Source organism: Montipora foliosa, chromosome 9 (genome assembly GCF_036669935.1).
Source record: "Montipora foliosa isolate CH-2021 chromosome 9, ASM3666993v2, whole genome shotgun sequence".
Taxonomy (NCBI): domain Eukaryota; kingdom Metazoa; phylum Cnidaria; class Anthozoa; order Scleractinia; family Acroporidae; genus Montipora; species Montipora foliosa.
Window position 1 is genome coordinate 48,460,392 of NC_090877.1, and position 27,465 is coordinate 48,487,856.

At 40.0% G+C, this 27,465-nt stretch overlaps 2 protein-coding genes across 12 annotated transcripts in view; one reads left to right on the forward strand and one right to left on the reverse strand.

The window, feature by feature from the left end:
• The window catches only part of LOC137971257 (soluble guanylate cyclase 88E-like), a 19,189-nt gene extending 16,529 nt beyond the window's left edge, over nucleotides 1-2,660 (forward strand). For both annotated transcript variants that reach the window (XM_068818055.1, XM_068818054.1), the window contains exon 11: nucleotides 758-2,660. In XM_068818055.1, coding sequence (XP_068674156.1) covers nucleotides 758-916 — 159 coding nt within the window. In that variant the 3' untranslated portion in view covers nucleotides 917-2,660. The remainder of the gene's footprint in view (nucleotides 1-757) is intronic.
• Nucleotides 2,661-2,761: 101 nt separating this feature from the next.
• Nucleotides 2,762-26,209, reverse strand: LOC137971256 (ATP-binding cassette sub-family C member 4-like). 10 transcript variants are annotated; one of them, XM_068818048.1, is made up of 9 exons: nucleotides 26,039-26,209; nucleotides 23,246-23,296; nucleotides 19,989-20,117; nucleotides 10,142-10,670; nucleotides 8,964-9,343; nucleotides 6,957-8,386; nucleotides 6,095-6,665; nucleotides 5,316-5,455; nucleotides 2,762-4,629 (listed from the first exon to the last, which is right to left on the reverse strand). In XM_068818048.1, exons 3-9 carry the CDS (start codon nucleotides 20,009-20,011, stop codon nucleotides 3,782-3,784), a joined length of 3,921 nt encoding a protein of 1,306 aa, XP_068674149.1. In that variant the 5' UTR covers nucleotides 20,012-20,117; nucleotides 23,246-23,296; nucleotides 26,039-26,209; the 3' UTR covers nucleotides 2,762-3,781. The 10 variants fall into 10 exon arrangements, with proteins under 10 accessions (XP_068674149.1, XP_068674148.1, XP_068674150.1 ...); XM_068818047.1 differs by lacking the exon at nucleotides 26,039-26,209 and adding an exon at nucleotides 25,126-25,444; XM_068818049.1 differs by lacking the exon at nucleotides 19,989-20,117.
• Between the last annotated feature and the right edge of the window lie 1,256 nt (nucleotides 26,210-27,465).

Consider the following 27,465-nt stretch of genomic DNA (forward strand, 5'->3'; position numbering starts at 1 on the left):
AAGGAATACGAAAACAAAAGTGGAATAAAGTTTTTGAGAAGTGCCTTACACAATAGGACGTTTTCAACCAACATCTAGAGACACCAATAACAATAGAGAAATGTACGACTTCTGGTGAGATGTTTTGTTTTTGTCCACCAACATGGCGGCGATGACGTCACGTGAAAATCACTTATATTATGGACAGGAGTTACAATGGTTCGATATTTTTGTCGGGGCGTAGCGTTTATTGCCTCCATATTGCATTTCGTTCATTCATTCAAAAACACAGATTAATCAAAGAAAAAAAGCACGGAAAACAAACAACGCGCAAGTTTGCTTCCGATTAGTGTAGACTATATTTCGATGCTATTTCTATGCAGGTCCTTTTTTGGCATTAATTTGAAATTCACCCAGGCATGTAATATAAATATAAATTGGATACGTATGCAGGAATTGAATGTAAAGCCCTGGGCCCGGTTATTCAAAAGCCGATTAACGCTAATCCCAGTTTAAAAATTAACCAAGGAGTTTATTTCTCTACTCCCAAATGCTGTTCAACGCCGATAGTCGGCAAAACTTTGCATTAGAAGCAGTCTATCTTGAAAAACAAAAATAAGCAAAAGAAACTTTCACCAAAAAGTTGAAAACATGAAACAAACGTTAACGCTAATTCTGGATTAATGGGCTTTCGAACAACCGGGCCGTCCTGGTCACTTGCTTATTTTCCGTGGGGTACCGGAGTGTTGTAGCTTATTTTCGTTTGACTTTTTTTCAGTTCCCAGGTAAAGGTAAAGAAGATGCTTTGTTAGAGGAGACGAACATTGTCAACGACGAGCAGCCAAACAAGAGAAGCGTAGGAGACATTGTACAGACCGAGGAAGCAACCAAAACCACGACGTGTACAACATCAACCTCTCTTTGCAACGTTTTATAAATTATGGTCCGTCGACAAAATTATGTGTTGTTCGATCATTTGTTTCCAAGTGGGAACTGCTGATCATGTGATTAGAATCCAAAAATACACCCGCGCTGTATTTGTCTGTCACGGTGAATTTTTTTCCTCAAGTGTGAGAGAAGCGTTTCTTCTAAGTGGGGAGATTCTGAAAATGTTAATCATGGTCAAAGTTTACCATGCAAAATTATTTTACACTATGCTGTATAAGTTCCTTGATTTCCAAAAAGGTATTCATTCCAAAGCCTCTTCAATCGGAGAAAATGTTGCACGCAGTCGAAATGTAGGTGGTTCATGAAAAAAGTGTAGTTTCCTGCGCTTATATGGATATATATATATTTTTGCTTTGGCCCTTTTTTTCAGTAAGAATTTTTTTTAGTAGGAAAATAATTAAGAGCTGGAAAACGAGTGAATAGCATTCTTATTTATCAGTTGAGGAACTTTCTTTTCCTTTTTTATTCAAGTATGAGTCACTGTTTTGCAAGGCATTTTTTTAGTTTATGGTGAATAATATAAATTTTAGTTGGGGAGCAATTTTAAATTCGGTTTTATCCTGAGAGGCTGAAACGCCCAAGTGCGCAGGGAAGGCGTGAAGCTAATTTATAAAGTGGCTGCTGGTCAGTCCATATTATATAATGATGCAAAGGTTGACAAGGCATTTTTTGCGAAGCCCGGCTTATGAACGAAAATATACGTGGAGAAGTTTTAAGAAGTTTGTCAGTTTTTCGCGATTTCTTGTGGATATGACGTCGTAATTAAGTTAAATCTGGTGCGTAATGGTAATGAATACTTGCTTGACATGTTACAATGATTGGGAGCGAATTGGGGGCCCCTGAAGAAGACTGTACGTTAAATACAGTAATAATATTTATTAAGCCCAAGAGAAACGCAGTATATATAGGTCACTTGTACGCTCTCGTAAATACCCGAATCACAGGCCACCGCCCCAGACTCTTTAGCTGACATATTGCAGGAGTGGTTGTGTAGCAGAAACAATCTGCCAAATTTGTTTTGTGTAAATAACAATAAAATCAACTCCAAATCAATAACTTCTTATTCTCTAGTAATCTTAATGTCTGTAACTCATTTTTGGAATTGTTTGACACAGGTTCTTTATTACACTGCATCGGGAAATGTCGAAGACCACATCGAAATTAAAAGCGTTTGCCTCGACTATCAGTGGATTTCCTATGGAAAAGTATTACAACATTGTCTATCCTTTCATTAATTAAGACAACGTTTTGATGTTTGATGGTTTGCCGTTTCATGTTTAAATACTATAGTCAGGCAATTTTTTAAGGGTTCCCGCCAGGGCTTAGCTGTGGCCATGGTAACGATACAGCACTGTTTAAAGAAAAAAGGAGCCTCTACATTTCAGTTTTCGGAAAATATTTTAAGAACTAATTCTGTGATTTTGAAAACCTCTTTAAATTTCCTTAGAGATGTGGAGCTGACCTTGAATGAATATGTCAGCAGTGAAATGCTGGTTTTTACTAATAATTTTAATTACTGACATTAACTCGGGGTTGGATGGTGGGCAACTGACGAAGAAATAACCCAGATAGTCTTGAGTCCAAAAAGGAAAGGCATGGGTACTAAGGAGGAAGGCCTGGTTACATATGCGCACATAAGTTTTTCCTTCATTTGCATCCTCGACTCCAGTGCTCGGGCTACTCACTCCGGTCCTGCGCAGAAAAGATGTGAGGAGGTGAGAGCCATATAGACAGAATAAAATAAAATAAAATAAATTAGGGACGGTTGGGAGATTGGAAAGAACTATTCTTGGGGATTGCCCCTCGAACAGTTTCATGTGCACACCGCTGCATATTTGAGCAAACTTTTTTTAATAACTAAACTACTGAAGGGTAATTACATGAAAATGATTAATTAGAATGAGAGAATGAAATAAATACTGATGTGAATAGCTATGTACAAAGCGTATGTTATAACGTCTACTGTTCCAAAGTTCTCTTCCTCTTAAATAACACCATAAGTTTCACTGAAAATACTGCATCTCTTCATGTGGCACCAACCCACTCTGTTATCAATTGATCTTGATTAACGTTTTCGTTCAAGCAGTTTTCGCATAAGGCACAGAGAGTTATAATTGTCTATAAAATGTCCTTGATTTTACAAGAGAAGTGCGATCCACTGTCCTAGTTCATTAAGCATCCGTGATGTCCATTGTTGCTTTTCGAGATCGCTTCTTCCCGCACAACGATTCTGTATTAGCGTAAGTTTCAGATTCTTTTTCCTGACGTAAAAACTGCAACAGCATGCATGCGCGATGGCGACTGAGCGTCTGTGACATCAGTTCAGTCATCACCAGTGTCGCATGCGCTCTTGTCAGAACCATCGTCTTGTTTTCAAGGTGTTTTGATGTTTTTGTGGGCGATTGGGGTCATCTGCCAGGAATGACCTTTGGCGTAGGTCAACATGTGATATAGTCTTTTCTCTCTCTCGCAGTAGTCACTTGGGTTTCTGTAGCACCTGCCTTGTTGTCTTGCCTTTGCAATCTCGTCATAGAGATTTTGTCATTTTTAGATAGTACAGTCCATTTCTTTACATCACAAAGTTGGTGTATACATACATGCGTAGTATAGTGATTCCTGAACAGGAAACCACAAGTGAACCATCGCTCAACATCCTGATGTCTTGCAGGGATTTTTTTTCTTAGCATGTTGAATGCCAATGAAACCGAAACACATGGTGTAATGTTCTTGATGCCGGTGTTCCCGCGAACCATCTGGCATAACAAGGCCCCAAGTGTCATGGTGAGATCATTTGAGATCTTGCAACGGCTAGTCTTGTGAAAGCTCTCGGGTTTGTGGGCGAGTTCAAATGTGATCACACACCTGGTTCCTGTATGACCTGTCCATCGCTCAACACCACAATCTTGTCACAATGTTCAATGGCCTTCGGCCTGTGTGAAATGGTTATCACTGTTGAATCTGCCAATCTTTCTTGAATAGTTTCCTGTATAATTTGTTCCGTTCTTGGATCCAAATGAGCAGCTGGCTCATCTAGTATCACTATGTTGTTCCCTTGTAGGAGCACACGAGCAAGGCAAAGGAGCTGCTTCTCTCCCACACTGAGATTCATTCCTTTGTAAGTCAATCCATAAGACAATTTTCCTTGGAATGTTTCTACCAAATGTTTTAAATGCACCGCCTCTAAGGCATCCCACAAATCCGCATCAGTGTGTATCGACAAAGGATCGAGATTCTCTCGAATAGTTCCACTGAACACAACAGGATCTTGGCTAAAAACAGAAATGCACATTCGAGATTCCTGGAGGTTGAGGTCACTTAATCTCACACCATCTATTGTAATCACTCCTTCAGCCTCTGGCATACTCTTAAGAGCAGCTATGATGCTTGATTTTCCAGCTCCCGTTCTCCCAACTATTCCAACCTTCGATTGTCCCGCAATGCTCAGATTTACATCGTTCAGGACCATGGGTCCCTCGGGATAATACCTCAAAGATACCCCATTTAACTCGATTTTTCCGTTTGTTGGCCATTTTTTGGGTCTCAATGGTGCCTTTTTGTAACCCGGTTCTGGTTCGAGTTTAGTTACGGCCATTACTCGCTCGACGGAAGTCATCAAGTTCTCAACTTCTGATGATTGTTGAACAGACACTTGAGTAAAATGAGCAGTTTCGAAGACGTAGACAAAGGCAATTCCCACAAGAGCTGAAAGGACACAAAAAAGCAAACCAAACGTCAGATTCAGTAGAGGACCTATTCTTGTTAAGATTCCAGGCCCCAGTTGTTGAAACGATGGATAGCGCTATCTGCCCGATAAATCACTATCCATTGGATAACTCAATTGGTTTTGCTAGTGTTTTTCCGCTGGATAGCGCTATCCACCTTTTGAACAACTGGGGCCAGATCATCGCAGTTATCAGCGCTACTTCAGCAGCAGCAGAACGAATTCAAAGTGTCTCTTAAATTCAGGCTTCAACGGCATTTGCCATAACCTCTGCATTACGGTGCAGTGTTCAAACAATTGAGCTATCACGTCGATTAGAACTATAGTTACTTTTCAAGTTCAGTTAACAAATAAAACAGTGATATAGAATTTCATCGTGCTCTTTGTGTAAGACAAAGGTACTGCTATTATTTTCCCTTTCGCATATTTCGAAGCCACAAGCTATCTCGGACCGTTGGAATCAAGTCATATTCGCCCGTATTACTGAATCGCCCGGAAAACATTAGCATCAGCAGTCGACTACGCACCGAAGACTGTTCTCAGTTATATGGCAACTGACTTATCTTCAGCAAAGCTTAAAATGATACTTTCGAAAACGCGGAGGCTTTATATGTGACTGACAAAGCAAGAGATGGGTCGAGCAATAGATCAATGCATGATAGTTTACCTGCGTTACTTTGGGTTTGTAGAGCAGCAAAGAAAGCCACGGCACCAATCAAGAGACCAGAAAGTAGGTCAAGCCTTATCCCTAACCACCGTGTGCCAGCTAGTACCATGAAATATGCGCGACTGTGGGTGTCTTGATAGCTGTAAATATCAAATCAAAATGCAGACAACGAGTCAGTAAATAACATTGAAATAACTTCACGAACTAGCTAAATAGTCCAATTGATTCTCAAGATCATAACCAGACGATAGAGCATCGGGGCATCGCGTTAGAAGTTGTACGAGACTTCGTTGCCTTTCCTGTATTAGCTATCTAAATCATCTTTTGAATCTCGACAGTTACACAGTACAACAAAATATTAGGGCTATTCCAATGAAATGGCCGCTTGTTGCATGCCTGGTTCGTAATCCCCGGCAACTTTCAAACAACAATCACTTTAAAAAAGGAAGAGGGAGAGGTCATTTGGATGTAACTAAGTGAATATTAGGATAACGAAAGAAGATCCATATCCCCCTTAAAAGTGGCGCCCTTCAATTACTGTTCCGGGCTGTGCGCCTTACTTGTTATCTAAGAAATAGTTAGGGATGAAGTAAGTGTTAAGTGTCGCATACTGTTGTACAGATTCCCTAAATTTTACACTTCAAATCTAGAAACTAGCGACGAATCAGTTGACCTCGGCGAAATTTCAGGACATCTACATGAGCTCGTGAAACCACTCAATGGCAACTGGCTTGATATTTCCCAAGCATGCGAAGTCAAAACTTGTAATTCAAACTAACCGGTACAACTGCTCGGCAAATTCCTGTTGTTTTCCTCGACTTCGAATGGTATCCAAACCATCCAGCGTTTCAGAAATTTGCGAGAGTACTGGACTGCGAGAAACAGCCTCTAGTCTCTTCAGCTCTCGAGAGGTTCTCATAAAATACCTCGCGATGTAAACATACAACAATATAAGTGGCACAACAACAGCTGCAAGCCAGGCGTTCGCTACCAAGGGCAGCAAAGCCGCAGTCAACACGAACAACACCATTTGGATTGCAAAGAAGAATGTTTGTGGTAGAATTTCGTCGAGGCATCCAGTGTCTTTGGCGAATCGATTTAGAATCCTGCCGATTGGATTGGAATCGAAGAACAGGACCGGCGCTTTGAGGATCCCTGTCGCCATGTTGTTGTGAAGTTTCTCGGAGGAGCGCAACACGGCTATGAAAAAGAAAAACGCCCGTAGAGTTGTAAAGAGAATGGTAACAGCCACACATCCGGCGTAGATGCTGATATTCATCCACTCTATCTGTCTGGCGTGAGGAAGCGTTGTCAAGAACGACAGCCACAGATCGGGCAAAACTGTAACTCCTGAAAAAAGAACGAAAAAAGAGAGGACAATGGTTAATACCATGAGAGGGCAGAAATAAGTGTAGTCGTTGCTTTTTGGCGATAAAATAAGACAGTAGTTTCTCTAAATTACAACTTGCTCTAGAATTTTTTCAAAACTAGTTTCCAATTGCCAAATGCATCTAGCGCCTTACACAATTGAACATCGTCTTATAACGATCCAATGAAATACGAGATTGTAAATTTCTGCTTAGTTTAAGAATTGCTTATCGTGCTTGAATGCCATCCGCCGATAAAAAGAATATGCGGTACCTTGACAAATGAGAAACATGACAGTCAATCCAGCAAGAGCTAACGGGTGCAGTCCCGCCCTGAAGTAATTCCAGTACAGCTTGAAAGACACTGTCCCAGTGGCACGATCCTCCAATGGGATCTCCATACTTTTGCTTATACTGTTATCTGAGCTTCCCTCATCGGGAGTTCCATTTTGGTCCTCCAGCAATGGGATTTCTTGGGATTTCTCGTCTTCCCTGTTCTGTTGAAATTCTAAAATATCTTTCAAAGCTCCGTTGTTGTTAAGGTCCACGAAAGTCCCGCAAGCGACCAGAGAGCCATTGTCCATGACGACAACTTGATCGGCCGAGTTCATGTAGCTATCTTTGTGAGACACCATCAACCGAAGTTTGTCTGACAGCATACCAAGGATGCATTCATTAAAGATGTAATCACCGACGTTAGCGTCCAGCGAAGCAAGTGGATTATCCAAGAGATAAATATCACAATTGGCATACACTGCTCTTGCCAAACTGATTCGAGTCTGCTGACCTCCACTCAAGGTGTTTCCTCGTTCCCCAATGACGACCTCATCGCCGTCAGGAAATCTGGCTATATCCTCTTCCAAAGCACACGCTTTGATGACTCGCATGTACTGATCGTAATGGAATGGCAGACCAAATAGGACATTTTCTCGAAGCGTTCCTGAAAAGACCCAAGGCATTTGTGGCACATATGCAATGGTGCCGTTGCAGTCGATATTTCCTGCAATAGCTGGTATCTCCCCAGCAATTAAAGACATAAAGGAAGACTTTCCGCTTCCCACGGGACCAGTAACGATTGTCAATGTTTCATCTTCTGCTTCAAAATTTATCGCTTCCACTGGAATCTTGTCGTGGCCATTTAATCTACATGTTACATTAGTCAGTCTTATGCCTCTCTCTGTATTTGGTTCGTAGTTTCCCTTTACTAATGTTTGGTACAATCCCAAATTCGTAAGTTCAAGATGATTAAAGTCATTATCGTCATGGTGAACCTTGACAAACCTTGTCATAGTACAGGATTTTCTTATGCACTCGTTGAAGTACGTAAGTCCGTCCGTGATGTCCATAGTTGCTTTTCGAAATCGCCTCTTCCCGCACAACGATTCTGTACTAGCGTAAGTTTCTGATTCTTTTTCATAAGGTAAATATTGCAACTCTGGGAGAAGCAAAAATTTCTGTATTCGATCAAACGAAACGTACGCTTCATAAACGAAATGCGACCCCTCTGCAATGGATCTCAATGCACTGTTCCGAAGGACATTGATCATCGACAAGAGAGTGAAAACTGTGTAGGGTGTCAGATGGCATCCACTGAAGGCAAGAGTCAAAAGAGAAATGAAGGCAGCAAGGACTCCTGAAGTATACATGATAGAAATTCCACATGATACAAGAATACTCTTGCGACGTATTATACGCATTTCATTTCTAAAAAAAGTAAAAAAGATTCTGTTACTTTTAAGCTCTTAATCTCAGTGTCTATCTTCTAACATTGCGCCTGTCTCCTTCTTATCTGATTTGTTCTTAATCACTCGTTTGTTTGTTTACAGTAAACAAACAGCCCTTTTGCCAAAGAGGCACGACAGACTTACAAAAGCCTCTTAAATTTTCTAAATGTCTCTGTTATTTGACATCTCACGTTCCACATTTCGTTTTACCCTCAGAAATGAGCATTGTTTAAAGCTTCCCAGGTCTCCGAATTTGTATTGGCCAAACCACGCCGGGATATACTCACCACAAAAGCTGGAGCACCTCGCTGAGGAATACCTTTCCTAGGGATTATTTCTCTTATTCTTTGCAAGCAGACTGACTGCGTTCATTTGCGTCCAGTTGAAGTGTTTTGAGATATACCTACGGTTTATCGTCCTTATCCAATAATATCAGGCATGTGCGCATGTCATTACAAAGGCAGCTCATCTTTCTGAGTTTCTTTGAGACCCTAAGCGTTGGAAAGACCTAGGTCTAGACAAGCCGGGTATTTTTAGTGTTCATCTGACTGACTCACCTTCGAGCTTCCTCAACCTGTTTTTGGAAGATCCACTCCCACGCATGCGTCTTAATTTCACGTATTCCAGCCACTATCTCAGCCATGAGGTGTATCCGCTTGTCAGTAGCAGCAGCAATCTTGACTCGAAGCTTTCCAGACAAGTATATCAAAAAACCACCAAAAGGAACAAGAAGACAAAGAAAAATAAAGCCCATTAACGCCTGCCAACCAATAAAGTGCCACAACAACGGAACCACAACGCAGACATCAAACACGGCTACAATGAGGCGAAAAAACTGCCTGGCAGCTAATTCCATTCTTTGAACATCATTGGATACCAGATCAATCACGTGACCTTTTGTAAACTCGTTGAGTGTCTGCTGACCCATAAGAAGAATCTGCGATGAAAAGATTTTAAAAAAAGTGTAAATAGGATGTCATTCGGGCTTCCTTTTGGATTTTTTTACAAAACGGCACACTAGCTAAAATTTTTCTCAGATTACCAAGAGAAGATACGATGCACCCTTTTCGTCGGATCCTTTCTTATCAGGACTGAGACGTATTCTCTATCGACCTATCCCGGTCTCTCTTTTTTCATTTGTTGGTTTAGTTCCATTGCTTTCTGACGCAATAATCAAAGCCCAGGTTGTGAAAGATGTTAATTTGTATGACTCGCAATGGATCCGATAAGTACTGCCTGTTTTTAATATCATTCTTAGTATGTCATATTCACAACAGCCTGAGATACTTCTACGATATGAGCGAGCTTCAAGAGTCGAGTTCTTCAAACTTCCGATCACCCCCGGTCATCCCTAAAGTTAGGGTTTTGTGATCTGATTTGAGGTGCTTCTTTCGAAAAGTTTTAAAACCAATGGCAGAGGAACCGCTCTGGCCGACTCAGCAGGACTCGTGTCAACACAGCGAACTAATCAAATGGTGACTAACCATTCCATTGACTACGTGAAATCGTCTGGCGTTAAATGTAATACAATCTATAGGTATCACTCTTAGAAGAAAAGGGGCTAAAGGGGTTTTTGATCGGAAATAGAAGTTCTTATCCAGCATCAGTCTAAAGAGGGAAAACGTAGAGGGAAATAAAACTGACATAGCGAGGTTGACGCATTTGTTTTCGAATTCTAATTTCAAAACGAGGAAGAGGAAAGCATAGGAACTGTGTAGGTGTGAGTGAAACTAACCTTTTGAAAGATGAGACCTTTGAGAGAGGCCTTCAGCCGCATTCCAATAACGTAGAGTTTGAAACTGCTATGATGCACAGCCACGCTTTTCATCAACACCACCAACAACATGAGTACCGCGCAAAAGCTAAGTAGCATTCGCTCTGGAGTAGTGGACATTAATGTGGTGATGAAAACGCCCAGGAAAAAAGGTTGAAGAAATCGACCAACCGAATCCAGAAACCCGGCAAATACAATTATACAGAGGTCCTTGCGAGATAGAACTTTCATGGCGCTTTTCCACAACCTTGGCTCTTTGTCTTGCTGTCGAGACTCGTTTACATCCTTCGTCCATTGCGACTGTAGCTGCTTTGTTAGCGCGCAAGTTTTGTCTTCTTCATGCAACGGCCAAAAATCAGATTGCTGTATGGGACGTTGATATCCTGTTTTAAACAAGTCGTTTGTCCACCAAAACAGAAGGAAGGAAAGCCAGTTAGCCTTACTTTGTGGATGTGTGGAAGCACCATATCCGCTTTCCTCGGCCATCTCTCTAATTCAAAGAGTAAGAAGAAATAAAAAAAAGTTGAGTTGAAATTCTAATCTTGGACCGTTTTCTTAGAGAATTACATTACCTTGTGTAATTTTACGTCCGCTTCCTAAGCGCAAGTTTTGTTTTTTGAGTGAATTGGAGCTGTATTGGGTTTGTATAATTGACGAACGTATACAAACATTACCAATCAGTAATAACATTATTGCTGATTCATTATAAAACGTTCTTAATGGTAAACAACATTTAACGACATGAAAAAAATTCCCTCTAAACGATATGTTAGTCTCATATCCAGAAATATGGGTGTAGAAGCCTCCATCGGCATCAACCTCTATGAACTTGGCAAATTCATAGCACTCTTCATTCTTCGTTGTAAATGGATCAAACAACAGTGAATATAAAGCGACAAAAATGTGTTCTGCTTTTTTCCGCGGAATGAAATTGGTTCAAATGCGAGGGCGGATGCAATCAAGGAAATGATTGCTCCTCAGGTAACTTGAATTTGATAACTCTAAATGAGATTTTTTTCAGACTTTCCACAATTTTTTGAAATATTGACCAAGTTTGATCGAGAATCACTTGAGTATGCGACTATGCCACTTAAAAGTACTTCATTTTACGTTTCGACTGACGCAAATGGTGTATTTAATAGTTTATACCTTAGAAGGTAACTTAGATGAATTTGATAGTGGAGACTTCATCCAACACTTTTATACCTGTTTTTTGTGAACAGGAGTCATAATATCTGACGCAACAGGAATCAAAGAAAAATGGCGAAGGTTATGCTGAAATGATGGTCGAAACGATAAAAAAAATAGGTATATCGTGATCATTTTCAATGACGTCGCGGTTCATTACAATTTGTCGTAACAGAATGACGACATTATTGTTGCAATTGCTATATCTAATAACTTGGTACATCTTGAATTCTATTTCTATGGACATGCATACAGTTCAGTTGGTCTTGGAATTTTGCTTCAAACTACAGTCAAACAATTTGTTTATGGCCTTTGCCTTCCTATGTTTTTAGTTAATACTTAAAATATCGATGCTAGAAAAATTGCTAAAATAACAGTTTACAAAATGTTGAAGTGAAGCTGATATCTTCATTGTTACGAAACTTATAACTGGAATGTTGCCACGTTATGGAAAGTCGATCTCTGCGATTTTCATAATCCTGCGGAATTCATCTTCAAGCGCCAACGGCCAACCTGCGTTTTGGCTTCCATCGATCAAACTTCCGACGCAAAACACAGATGACGAATTCAATTCCAAAACTCCCATTCACTTTCCCGAGGCGGAGTTGACCTTCCCGGCTATGTTCGGAAATTTGATCGATAGAAGCCAAAACGCAGTTTGGCGCTTGTCGCTTGAAGGTGAGATTCCTCATAATTATGAAAATCGCAGTAAAGCCCTTGGTATTATTTACTTATTTGTTTATTAATAGTTAGATTATCAGATGTACATAACCCAGAAGTGTCGACCTTAGAAAGCATAACCCGCCAAATTATGGCCAATCACATTGGGCCCAATGAGCAGAACGCCTATGATTGGTCTGCAACCAAATACCCGTACGAGCGATCGGGTACAAAACGGAATGCCACCATGTTTTTTTCCCCGAAAAAAATGTTCTAACTACGTTCTGTAAACTATCATTGTTATTATTATTTATTATTACTATTATTAAACTGCACCAGTTGTTCAGCGTTATACAAAATGAAACCGGATGATCGTCGCCTTTATTTTGCGAATCAAGGTGGATCAAACCAGTTTCAACAAGAATGCCTTATTAGAAGGATTATCTCTACAACATTCTTTCATAACGGCAATATTATGGTATCAAATAAAACACCATTCATAGCTTTAACAAGAGGCACTGATTATGAGGTAATTGGTCACCATAGCAATAGTAGAGCTATGTTAAATCATCCTATATTCAGTCTTTAAACGATTATATCTCAAAAACAAACTCGGTGACCCCCATTTTTTTATTGCTGGAAAATGTTAAGCAGGCTCAGATAAAACACTCTGCAAAGTTAAAAAAAATCTCTGTTGCAGATTGAGAGCCACCTAAATTTTTTTAAAACTGTGAAGGTGGCTGTGAATCTGCTCCAGAGGATTTTCTTTAACTTTGTAAAACGTTTTATTTTAGCCTGCTCACTACTTTCCAGGAATTTTAAAAATAGGGTCACAGGGTTCGTTTTTGAGATATAAGCGTTTAGAAAACAGTCCTTAGAAAATACGCGCGCTGATTGGTTAAAAATCGTGTTTCTATAACTCGATGGAGAGACAGAACTAGCACGAGCTGTTGACGTAGTGATGGCGCGAGCAAAGAGAATTTACATTTTGATAATTAGAGTTAACAAGTGGTTTTCCTTTTTCTCGTCGCATTGTTTTCTAAAAGAAATAGAAAACATGTACTCCGTGTTTCTATCGAGTTATAGAAACACGAGTGAAAGTCTGGGAGAACTCGAAAAAGTTGTGGAAACACTCGCCTGTGGCTCGTGTTCCCACAGCATTTCTCGTTCTCCCAAACTTTCACTCGTGTTTCTATAACTCGATAGAAACACGGTACATGTTTTCTATTTCTTAATTAAAGACTACATAAGGTGTATTTAGATGGCTCTTTCGCTGCCATGGTAATCTATTACGTCACATGAATGAGTGCGTACTGGTATTTCTCATGGTACCACAACATTTGCCGTTCCGTGCAACTGTTGTGTAGACTGAGTCCTTCTAAATACAACAGTTTCTTGAAAGCGTTAAAACACTAACCCTAACCCAACGACAGCGTCGTCATTAGTTTCGAATCCACTTCAAGCCGGGATAATTAGGATTAAAGAGTGCTGTTTAATTTTCACAGTATTTGGTAAATTTGAAAGGGCTGTGCATGGACAATTTCGCTTCACATATCCCGTAGTATGGATGCCCGGAGGGGCACCGCAGATGATCCAGCAACCAGGTCTCTACATTCCTTTCGGTAATTTTTCTTGCAACTTGTTTCCCAATTTTGGTTGCGACAAATATTTCTAGATCTCACATGGGGTAAGAGCAATACCGTTCCGACACACTTTTCTTCACAGATGCTACCCTACCCAATCGTTAAAAAAATACGTTGAAAAGGTGTGAGAAGCGTAACGGAAAGGCGGAAAACTTGATTCTACTTTCTGCAACAGTTTTTGCAACTTGTCTCGAAAACGTTTTTGGTGGTTTCAAGGTGTGTTACAATGTTTCATGGAACTTGCCTTGCTATAGCCGGCGGTGCGAGACGAGTTGCACGAAAATTGCAAAGTAACATCTGATCGTTAATAGTATTGACAGGATGAAGCTCATCAAAGGAAAAGTGCACTTTCTCCTTTCCCTTGTGAATTTAGGAGTGAACTGTTTTTTAAGCAAGATCACTTTCTTCAAGACCATAATTGGAAGGCAGTGGATCGTGAATCATTAGCGAAAACTGAACGTGACACTATTACTGCAATTTGACAAGTTCTGATAGGTTATTAAAGAAAGCGAAAACATGTTAACGAAAGTGGCTGGATACATTTTCTCAGTTTCCGTATTGACGAAGCGAACAAGAAGGAAAGAAACATCGACAGGATATTACACATGTTCCGCTGAATGAAGTGAATAAATTGAACAGAAAAGAGGCGTAACGAATTCTTAATTACCATTTTTTCATACCTTTCGTCAATGATGACAAGGTTCTAATTGCGGCGGACTAGCTGACATTTTAATATAATACACCCTTGGCCGGAGGGCAGATATATGTAGTCTCCACGTTACATAGAGCACAAATATGTCTGTAGTTTATCCATCAGTTCGATTCTTTTTAGCCACACGCGGCATCATCGAAGTTCTTTACGGAAGAGGAAATAGACCATTCACTAAAGAAGACAAGCATTGATGTTTTAACAGTTCCGATGACGTAATCGAATAGTCTACAATTTAAGATTCTTAACGTCAGCTTAGCTCGTTTGAGTAAACGCGACAAATCGACGATTTTTTTTCATTTGTTTCGAGAACGTCTCTAATTGAGATAATTATCCTAATTCCATAACAATAAAAATCTCGACAAGTAGCCTATGCATATTTTAATCATTGTTGTTGGATCTATTTTTCCTTAGTTTAGCCGCGGGCTTGCACATGAAATCAAAGAATGACAATTTCATGTTTCCAGTTTGCTGTCCAAGGTATTGCGAAATATTTCTGTAGTCGCGGCTTAAATTCTCGAGCAATGTCGGTGGCACATTAAAATTAAGAGAAATGGAGAGTATTTCCTTTAGAACTTGTGTAATCTTTCTCAGTGCCCAGCCAGAGAGATATCAAGATTCCTCGTTCAAAATCTTCTGTCAGTTCCTCAAAAGTTAATTCCTATGTAGTTAGGTTTTTCCACAGCATGGAAAATGAAATTCATAAAATTATTCTTGACCAGTTTCAAGCGACTTTTAAGCGATCATGGAACTTGAGAAAGCTGTCTAAAGAAAAATCTAAGTCTGTCTCTCACGAACAAGTCTTCACGAACAAAGTTATTCGCGTCGTTTTTCCCGTGTTTCCGAGCTTATTGGTACTCACCCAAATATGACCCTCTTGTAACGCTTTTTCATGATATTCCAAAGACGAGCCCGTGCTCGATATATAGAAGTACTTATTTACCTCAGAGCTCTGAAGAAACTGTCGCCTTGATCTTGTCTCCGAAGCTTCGACCGGTCGGTCAAGCTTGGCAAGAAGTCTGTCGCCCACATTGGTAAGTCATGTTAATCGAATAAGCACCAAGGATGAAACCTTGTCTATTGTATTCATTGTTGTCGCTCTTCGTCGGTCACGAGATGGTTGGACGAGATTTAACCAATCAGTAAATAAAATATGTGACGCGAGCGGAGATTGTGTGTAGTTCAAATCTCGTCCCATGTTTATTGTAAACATTTTTAATCTGTCAACCAGCAACTGAGAGTTCGTGTGTCAAGTGTAATGAATTGAGATAAATAGAGGACTACATTCCTGTGGTTTTAAATGGCTCTCCTTGCTTTGAACCATAATTATAGTTCTTGATTTTTTTCTCCGTTAACCAATAATGTGCCTGGCTGGGCGCAAATTGATCGGCATTCATCATCTCTGCGACACAAAAATATCACGAGATCTTTGATCAAAGGTTCTGTGGGAAGCAAAGTGTCTTTAAAGACCGACCCAGTCTTAACGATTAAGGATCAGTAGGAAAAAAATAGACAATAAAACAAACAACTTGACGCACATAACACAAATATTGCAAAGTTGTAGCGTGATCGGTGAGTTTATTTTACCCACAGGTGCAATACACCCACCGTAAGCGTCAGGCGTACTAGGTCTGAAGAGATCAATGTCCCATTTCCCATTTGCTCGTCAGTACCTTGTCCATTAGAAAGCTCAGGAGAATTGAAAGCTTCACAAAGACGTTGACATTGTCTCGATGCAATGCCGCATGGCAAGAGCTAACTTGTAACAATCACGTAATGTAGCTTTCTACGAAGTGAATCACGTGGCATGCTTCAGATCTGCCATTCTAACTCACCACGCAAATCTTCTAATAGCGCGAATTCGTGTCTTCCGTCAAACGTAAGTAAACAACTGTTCCTCGCGCCTTAACATCATTGTCTATTAATAGTGTCATTTTCATCATAAACGAAACTCTTAGAGCTTTCAACTATACCAGCTTTTCAACAAGACTATAAACATTATGTATGGCACATTCCTAACACAGTAACTCAATACGAGTCCAGCTTATCGCCCTAATGCAACAGCACCGCAAAAATTTGCGTTTACAGTGTAATCCAACAGGATGTAAAGGTATATGACCAACGGTTTGCCAAACATAACATCAAAGAAAGATTGCGTTCATTTTGAAGGATTTTACACCTTTAGAATTTAAGTAGCCGTATTTAGAAGGTTAATTATCGTGTCGGGGATATAAAACTAAACTTCTCCCAGATTCGCTTTCTTTCGATTATTACTTTGCATGTCAACTTGACCTTTTGTTCAATAACAGCTTTATGTGCCAAATAAACTACGACGCTTACAATTAAAATCGAAACAGTGTGCACTGCCAAAAAGACAATGTCTTAAATTTGAGTGGAAAATTAAGCTTAATCAAATATATTTACCTAATGTAACCGTTGTCGGTACGGTCAAATATATGTCATTTTAGACCATAAAATGGAAAACTGCAAATTCCTGCTCGCATCGAAATAACATTCTGTCCGTAATTTTACTTCCGGCCAAGCTACTCTATTGCTTTTTCCTCCCAACCAGCCACACACGCGACTAAATGTTCAACATTTTTTCGCGGCCCTGCACAACAAAGCCCCATTAAACCTATTGCATACCTTTAAAGTTACTACCAGATTTAGTTCGTGTTTCTTTTTTCTTTCTTTCACTTTTTGGCTATTTAAAACTCTTGATCGAATTAAATGCAAACATTTAGAGCATTTATGGTCATACACAGTGCTCGCCATATCTAGCCGTAAAATAGTCGAGGGAAAAATAACTTTGGCTAGACGTACCTTATATCGTTCGGTGCTTGCATTTCTGGATAACCCAGTCTATTGAATTTCACTTGACATATCTTTTGGGCTTTTGGGTGTTCTCCAGGTTTGTCTTTCGAGACAGATGTTTTTCGTTGCTGAATTCGATAGATTGTGTGAAGAGTGAATGCTTATTCTATAAAATCTATTCACCTACGACCCAACCTTTAAGTTCAATCCCACTTATTTCCTGGGCAGGAGGCCTAATCTAAAAAAAGCTTTGACAGAGAGACACATGCATGTGCCAAACGAAAGTTCACACACAATAGCACCTCGGACTGCAGCTTTATGCCAAAAAAAAATCAGTTTTTCAACATTTGTGTAATGTTCACATTTGGTGCATATAGATAAAGAATGGTGGAAATTTTCGCAATAATGGCCTGTCGGGGCGCGTTGCTGTCGATAAAATGACACCAAAACAATAATTCAGGAAGACAAAGCAAACAGAAACTGTAAACGAAAAATAGTTTACAGTTGAAGCGGAATTTTCCAATTTTGAGATAATTATCTTTGAAAGCGAATTAATTGCCCAATTTCCCCTTTAACCGTAATTCCGAATCGTTTTTTTCTTATCTTGCGCGACTTTCCACAAGTAAACCCAAAATCCTACTCGACTAAGTGAGGCAAATCCTTCCTAATCATGGACTAATCCTCAGCTTACGTAAATCCGCCGATGACGTCCCACAATGCCAGCCGCGCCCCGCGTGAAGCGTGTTGTAGCCTTGTTTAGATAGATGGAATCACGGGATACTTTCGTCACTTTTATGGTTCCTTCTGTATTTTGACGGGGCCTCGAGGACCTTAAAAATACAACTTCCGAGACTCTTTCAAAAAAAAGTAGACAAATGATACAGTGAGATCGGTGCAAATTTTGTTGAGAAGTCCATTCCTTTGAGTCGCTAATCCAACTAATTGCACTTAGGGTGCGTTCGATTGACCGTATTCCGGAATAAGAATCCGTAGAGTGATGGTTCAAAACGGTATGCAGCATTTTAGCAGGTGTTTGACAATTTTAATGTGAATCTTCGTAAAAACGAAGGATTTCTAACTTCTATTCCATGTATTCCTATTCCGGAATACGGTCAACGAACGCACCCTTGGAAAATTTGTTCGCAATTTAATTTGCTCGCTGTCAGAAGTCAAGAATGCCGATCTAATAATAGATATATTAAGTAAAAATGAACCGATTTAATCGCACGTGGCATCGATCGACCGAGCAGGGGTGTAGTTAGAATTACACGAAGGTGCAAAGCGGCTTGCGACTGAATAGGTAATATTTTATTATCTCGGCAAATTTCCTCTTCCCCGGGAAACTTTTAACTAACAATTGAAGGACATTGTCAATCACATCAAAACATATCTTGGTCAACTGATGATCATGACAGATAGAGAATAATGGAAGAAACTAATTGATGGAGTTAGAGCAGACACTCACAAAAGAAATCTCTTAGGTCCGGGTCGTGAATTGCGGAATTCTTTATTTTAAGGAAAAATATTTCAAGCTTGTGACAGCAAACACGAAAAATTACATTCCTTACATTTCACAGCGCGTCTACTGAAATCCTGTTCGTGTCCGGATTGACTCAAATACAATTAATCAATTAATTCCACAGGTGCCTTAGGTTATTAGTTGTCCGCTACACATCGGGAGGTTTCGTACAAACACCCCAATATCGGTTGACTTCTGTCTTAAAACAAAGACCACGGCGCTTTGTAGGCATGGTGATTAATAAGCTTATTGTCAGCTAACCCCAGAGAACATAAAAGAAACTCAATAGTTATAAGAGGGCCATCGAAATAGTACATCCGCCAATTCACGCTCAGTCGCGCATCTGAAAAATCATACATTTTTCGAATGTCATCGGACAAAAATTCTGGTTACTCAAAAAAATGTCAACTGCATTGGAAATATCAATTTCACGCGCGTGCTGTGTTTGTGTGGTAAACGCGTGTGTACGCTGTTTGCAATGTAATGTTTTTGCAATTTCGTGTTAAGTTTCTCCTAATACTTGTGGTCACATTTTGGTTGGCTCCACGTGAAATATTCCTTAATCGTTATGAGATTCAGCTCACCCGAAACCAATTGTATTTGTCACCCTTTGACGCAAAACCCATTTTATTCTATTCTGTTTCAGACTTGCGGCATTGATTTCACACATCCTTACGATTACTGCATTCGAATATATCGTTGGTAAATTTCAGTCCAAGTTGGACGTTCTGGTGTGTCTTGGATGAGGAAAACTACTGGTACGGACTCGTCTTAAAGGACACTACGGTCCACGGACCATGTGTCGGCGACATAACTGAGGAAACAACATACTATCTCAGCAGCGGAGAACGCGAACTAGCCGTCGCAAAATCAAATGCGCGACTTCTGTTTGAAACATTTGTCGCATTTTGTTTTGGCCGAGTGTGCTAACATTAAATAAATACAGATAAATACATCTCTTTAGAAACTTTACGATGTTGATGCCTGCACAACGTTGTAAGGCGTTTTAGAATATTTTTACAAAATTAAGGCTTGTAAAAATTCTGTGCCATGTAATTCTGTCCCCAACTGAATGGCTCTTTAGTATTTTCTGCAGCCAAATAATCTCTTGTTCCAACCGGCTACTGCACGGTGCTGTAAAACGCCTTTGAATATATCCACACAACAAACTACTGTAAAAATTCTTTATCATACCAGTCTGTCCCCAATCGAATGGCTCTCTAGTTTTCTGCAGATAACGAACAAAAATCGAAAAACTCTTTAACACGGACCTACCTTTTTAAACGATAACGCAGCATCACAGAGAGCTGCCTGCCTTAAAGCAAAATGGCCCGGGTACAGCAAAACTTCTTCCTCTTTCCACTGGATCAGGTCAGTTTGCTCTCTTCAAACGAACCAACGTTTCTAAATTCAAGCATTCGATTTGAAGAACTATAAACGCTCGAGCGTATCAGTTCTTAACAATATCAAATGTCATCTTCTTATATTAGTTTAACACCTATTGTGATCAACCAATCCTTCGATTCCGACAGATTATACAAAAGACGGTGTCGACCATCTGGGTAGACCGCCTCAAAATAGCAAAACCCTTTGGATTCGATTTTACGCACTAAAGAATCTTATGAGTTATCCAAGCTTTTCTTACGCTCCATGTTTCACTTTTACTAGTTTCATTTTCCATTGCCATTGACCATACCACCACAACGAAAACCCGTACGCCGGTTTGTTTTGATCTTGACTAATTGTAGATTTTAATAAACTTGGTTATTTTGGAAACAAAGCCAATATTGTTCATCGTGATTCTATACGCCTTCGTTTAGGAGTGGCATTTCGAAGAACAATTATACCTGCATTTTTATTAGCTCTACAGACTACTGCAGTAACTTGACCCGTAGTAAATGCTTCAGGACCCGTTTTCGCTTGAGATAACGAAAATTCAAGTGGTACCCGGATTTAAGTTGATTACCCGGCCCAAAGGGAGCTTAAGATTATCGTGGCCCATCCTCCTGTCAGCAACTCTCTTCGATGAAACAATTTTACAGCTTGTTAACGATCCGAGAAAAAATTCGCTTGTCAGCTCCTGACCAGACACTGACTCAACCTCGTCCCCAGGGCCTTCGCCTTGTAAATTTTCATGAAGAAGGTGAAAATGTTTTCCCTGGAAGCAATCATCTTAGCTGGACAAACTTTCCCAGGAATCATAAGGGTTATCAGTCATACAATGATCAAACAGGTTGAATATTTGCTTGAAAATTAAGCGATCATTAACCAGAATTCAATTGAGAGAAAGGGCCCTTAAAGAGAGAGAGGCATCCGTAATTACATAATGACTGTATTGCATAGTCATACTGACAAGGTGACACATATGTCCTTCTAATAAAGTTTACCCGCTGTATAACCTTAGATGGTTATCAGCCGTTTCAGTTTCAGGCTAAAAATTACGTATTAAGTCTATCTGGAAGCAATCATCTTAGTTGGAAAAACTTCCCCTGGAATCATTAGCGTTATCATGTTATACATTGATCAAACAGGTTGAACATTTACTTGAAAATTAATTTTGTCAGCAATGAACTAGGGACTCTTAATTCTTTTACTGCTATATTTTCTAGTTGCAAGAGTCACAATTTGCACTCCGCGGAAACCGAATTTTAAGCTCTAGAGAATAACGTGACCTTGGGTCACGCAGCACATGCCACCATTCTTGTGGGCCGTCAGTGAATTGTGCTTTGAAAGCTCGGTATGGAGTCGATTACAAACTGAGGCCCTTTTTAATTAAGTGTCAAACTTTCTGAAATGTTTTTTGCTGAAGGACAAAGATAAGCTGATTTTAAGGCCCCCTAAATTCACAGTCAAAGGCGCACTTGAAGATAGCAGAAGTCAACTGGACGCGAGTTTAACTCATTGCAAGTAATAATGAGTAGCGAGTAGTCTAAAAATTATTGTTTCGGTAGAAAACCCACTATTATACTGTTCCCTTAATCTTATGCCACTAATCAATTGAAATATTCAAAGCGCGAAGAGTTACTTTTTTTGCCTAATCCTATCAATCAATAATGATAAGCACGAGAGCTAATCGATGCAGGATTAGCATGCAGTTGAAGAGAGATAGCAGGTTCGAAAGTAAAATAACCGCTTTTGGAACCCAAAAGAACCTTCCCCACCCCTCCTTCTTCTCCTGGTCCTGGGAAGAAATCAAACTTTTACATTTAATGCTAGACTTCGACAAAACCCTTACAGAGAAACTGGACTCAATTAATGACTCCATTAGAAAGCATAAAGCCCAGTGCTCGAAATTAGCGGTCGTGCGGTCGTCCCAGACGACCAGAAAATTTACCGGGGAATTAGTTTTTTGTGACCTGAAAAGGTTGGTTGCCCAAAGGAAAAACAAACGGACGACCCAGCCAAAAATAGAACATGAAATACATAAGCAACACCCGACTCACTCGACAGATTTCTGTTGTCAATGTAATGGTAATGGTAACGAATTTATATAGCGCATTTCCTATTGACTTGCTTTACAAACAAGTGATCTATGGTGAGATCGGACATCACCATATATAGGCGCCGCTGGCAGCCGCTATCAGTCCATTAGCGATCTCACACAGCACATGAATGAATGACATGAGGCCTGACCACAACACCGGGAGCTCCATGCCCTACTCTTTACGAATAGTGTGTGGGTTCTTTTACGTCCCACTGGGTTGTGAACATTGAAGGGTTGTGAGACGGGGCCTACGGTTTAAAGTCCTTATCCGAGAAGACTTGAAAGTCTTCACCATTTGCGGATGTAATTACAGCACTTTCTCCTCAGTTATTTAAAGACCCTGAGTGTTGGTGCGGCCCGAGTCGAACTCACGACCTCCCGAATGACAGCCCGATTCTCAACCAACTGAGCCACCGATGCGCGATGTCTGATAGCAGTGTGAAGTTAACAATAATTAATTTGCCGCAGTTGAGTATTTTGCCGTGTTTTGAATATCTGTGACTTTGGCAAAAAATTGTAGCTGACGAGATTGAAGACTCCATTTTGAAAATGCTCAAAACCAAGACTTCCGCGAAAAAACCATAGGCTTACCGGCACTTACAACTATGGGATACTCAAGCTCCAACGGCATGCAATTGCTCAACACAGTGTGCATTTAATCGTAGGGGGGTTTACCAATGGGCAAACAAGCATTTATCAGGGCAACCAAATTTGCCTGGCTTTTGAAACAGGGACAACCTGAAATGTGTTTAAATTTCGAGAACTGATAAAGACTGTGTTGATATGCGCTAGCAAGTGCATGTAAGCCGCTAGGAAAGGAGAAGCGAAAGCCCACGCTACTTTCGAGAGCTGCGAAGTTCTCATGCGCGTATAAGTATTCCACCACAACTGACACAACAGCAATGACGGGCATGTTACACGGTTGGCCTCTTTCGAGCTTTTCAAATGATTCGGAACGTCCACAGGACACCCAATTTATGCAAAGTTCCGTGAAAAATATTTGCTCGGGGTCTAATAGTTATATTCTCTCCAACTAGAGCCTCCTTACCTTCACTAATGCTTTTGCTGGTGCGTCTTCTCTCAATCTCGTGAGTAGAATCTAAGGGAAAGAAAAAAAATAGACAACGTCACAAACCGGCGCCAGAAAGTGCCAGCAAAAAGCACTGGAGGGTACGTAGTTAGGAAGTCTTAAGAAGCTGGCAAGAATATCAACTCGATGACATTGCAGAAAATGACACAGAACAGTAAATTAATAACATCAAGGCTTTTAATTTCTTGGTTAGAATACTTATACTACACTGAGGCTCGTCGGTTCGTTTTTACACCATGGCACGAAGGATCGCGGAAGAAAATTTGAAAAATTCTATTGTTGTGGTGGTTCCGTAGGCAGCGAAAAGGTGACCTCATCCGGGGATAGGGTTTAGTCCCCTCTTAACATCGGGTCTGAGTTATCTTCTTTGGGTGGATCAATTTACAGTAAATGACTATTTCCTGGGATTTTAAAGCTCACTTGATTTTTAATCTTCCGGAATTTGCTTTTGCCTAGCTAGCTGCATTTTGATGGGAAAACTGAAGAATGTATTTTTTTATTGTCATGGTTCACAGCTGAGCTTGATTGTCTGTGAAAGGATATAGACAATGAAAAGGAAAAATTTTCCTAGCCACTTTTGTTGGAAGACATTGTGCCGCCATTCTTGGACGTCAGAACAAAAAAAACACTAATTGCATGGGATATCTGATTTGCTCACTTATTCGCGCTATAAAAAATACGACTTGTTTTTGACAGAAAACATGTAAGTGTCACTGAATGACGAGAATAGGCTCACGTTTGCACTATTCGCAATAAATAGGCCTTTTTCGATATATTATAATTCAGCTTGATAGTGAGGCAGTGAGGACAAAGACAAAGGAAAGTGGATGGATGATATGTAAATAATTTTCACATTCATTTCAACGTGTTTCTATTGTTTTTGTCCTCACTGCCTCACTATCAAGCTGAATAATTGATATTTCGACAATGGCCTATTAAGTCACTATGGGCTAACGAGAGAAACAAACTTAAAAAAAACCCGTAGGGAAAAGGGGTTTCAATGGCTCAGATCGCTTAGGAAAGTCGAGGGAGGGCGATTTTGGTACAAAATGAAAGGTGGTATACTTCCGAAAAAGACTGAATCAGACTATAGCTAGTTGAAAGTATTCAAAAAGTCAACTCAGCGCTTAGCGCCTCTTTGGCTATCTATTGGGAACTCATCGAGTACTTTTGTAGTCTCTTTGTTAAAAGTCGTCGGCTTGGTTTATTTTTACACGATTTTTTGAACCGATGGCAAGGAGCCTTCAAGAATACGAGTCATTCCGAGGTTAAAACAAATGAAAATTGTGGCAAACAAACATACAAACGCATCGAAACTAAAATCAGTACTATTTCAAGAGCTGGTATATAACAAGGGTGCGTGATCTTACATCTCAGTTGCTCCCAGGTGCAATATACATTCACCCCGCAAGAAATTAACCCACGATCTTGAGTACTCGGTTTGTTATTTTCCATATTTCACATTTAAGTGACATTTATCTTCTGTAACAACCGCTAAGCAATTAACCAAGAAGTTGATATTGTCTTATGCACGACCGGATTCTATGATCTTGGCTGATCGAAGCCTCAAAAAAGAAAACTTTAAGTAAAATTTTGCGCAATATTTTTCTTAATCCAACCACCTACTGTCTTATTGCCATCATTCGAAAGTTTGGGTCTGTAAGATTTACATCGGTTCCCGACTGTTTATTTATAACTTGATATTCTCCTCGCAAAGTTGACTCTAATTTCCGGGCAGTTATCTATACTCGCCCTTCCAGCAAGAAAATAAACGTTCATTGTGCCTGTTGTAACTCAATATTCAAACAGTTTACAAGCCTTTATTCAAAAATACTTACGTCAATTGCCCGAGGTTTTTTTCCCTTCTGCAAAGCCACCTCCAACAGCAATATAAACAAGGTATAGGTATATTGGTCACTTTGGAGGTTGATGCATTCAGTATGCGAGCCTAATCCACGAAGCTGTTAGATTACGCGTCTGATTCACTCCGAGTTTGGTTAAAGCCCTTCCAAAAACAATTTCCGGGGACGTGCGCCAAGCTCCGTTTACATTGTCCTGGGCAATTATTATTTGCCGAGAAGTTGGATCTAATCCTTCATTTATCATTCATATCCCGAAATTTGCTTCTTTCGATGACAAGTTAACGCTCATCGTTGACATCTTTGCTCTAGCGTAAGAAGCCGACTGTTTTTTATTGCTATGACAGGCTCGTTACGTCATGCTGTAATCTCGTGGTTTGCACACATAAAAAAAACCCTTAACTTAAGCGAGAAGGAAACATTACTATTAGGGTTATTCTGTCATTTATAAAGATAAAACTACTTCAGTGGCTTTTTTGGGAGACCGAGTAGATCTGAGACACTGCTGAGCCCTGGGCTGAGAGCAAGGCAATGATCCGTAAAAACATTATGACTATATGGCATAGTCATACTGACACGGTGACATATATGTCCTTCTAATAAAAGTTGCCTGCTGTATAACCTTAGATGGTTATCAGCCGTTTCAGACTACAAATTACGTATTCGTCTATCAAAGATGGCATAAATTGAACAGAAAAAAATTCGCAATTCCGGTGCGAATTAAGCAAGCACATTGCACATTTTGTGAGATACTTTATCCCTTTCAATTAAAACCACGAATAAGCCCCCTGAACGTGTGGGTATTTGCATTTTTTCCAAGCTGGCCTTAGGCATTCATCGTTGCTAAATTTGTTGTTAGCCGGATTGAAATGGTTGCGCCAGTTGTATTTACCTGACTCCAACGCTTCGTTTTGATTCGTGTGACTCCAGGAAAATGACACGGTACGAAGAAACACCTTGATAACACATCAGAAAACGTAGATACCTGCACAGTTTGACCGACAAAGAGGTTACAATGTTGTTGCTGTTGTTCCGTGAAAGCTGGCCTTTTGCGCCGAGAAGTCGGTGCTGCGTTTGAATGGTATTTCATTTTATTAACTTTGTTATCAAGAAAAATATAACTTGAGAAGTCTTCAAATTCCGAACTAAATGACTCTGGTCAATAAAGCATACGTCCCCTTTTTGAAATAATAATGTAAGTCATCTTGATACACCACATTGCAGCCAAGTGCATTCTTCAAATCTGCTTTTAAAACAGACCCCATACTTAAGCTTTTACATGACAAAAGAAGATGCCTTCTCATTGAGAAACGATTTTATTATTCTGGCCACAGACATGCAAGATGAAACTTAAGATATTTAAAACAACGAAACAGCGGATTAGAAAACAACCAACGAAATAAAAACACGGAAAATCCATTTTAAAGCTTGGGTAAGGAAATATAATCGGACATTCCCTTTAGCAAACTGAGGTATTTTCTAAAGCAACCAGAACTTTCTGGAAAGTTTAGAAATCGTGAAATATCCGGCAAAAAAAACAAATAGACCTTTCCAAAATTTCTCTTTAGACATACTATGGCAGCTCGGTTTTACTGCCTTCCCAGCTCCGACAGTAGCTTTTCCACGATACATATATGCTAAATCCAATTGAAGCCTTTCATGAGACATTTCCGGGAATACAATGCGGCTGAGGCTAAATTGCCTTGAAAGTCATGATTCCTCCCGCAATACGGCAAAAGGGTGAAAAGTGACGAAACTGACGTCAATGAATGAAACAAAAACGTCACAGAAAATCTGTATCAGTTTGCAAAACTCTTTTCGTGGGCGAACTCGCATTCCTCTTCATTTCTATTCCTTTGATGCATTTGATTGGGAAATTTCAGGCTCTGGTGGGAAAAAAATATTTGCTGTCTAATCACTGTAGGGAAACGACAACAAACAACTTTCAAATTTTGTTATCAGAAAGAAAAAAAGTAAGACGAAATAATTCTTGTTGCAGAATATAAATGGCGATAAAAAAGTTCTGATGTTGACAAAGACAACTCCTTACTAAAACAAAATTATTAAAAACTCGACCTAACCTTGAACCTCGGCAAAACTGCAACCATTCCAAACTCATGCGACCCTGTGGACAGCTGCTACATACCGGTCAAAGAGGCCTTTTTATTAAAGCACGTTACCCACAGAATGGTCATGAAACTTAACGGACGATGTCTAGCGGTTCTCTCAAGGTTTGTGACCAACCCGTTACCCAAACAGAAAACAGAAGAATAATAGAAGCTGCTGAAAATGAAAGCCAGCCTTTGAGAGCTTCTACGC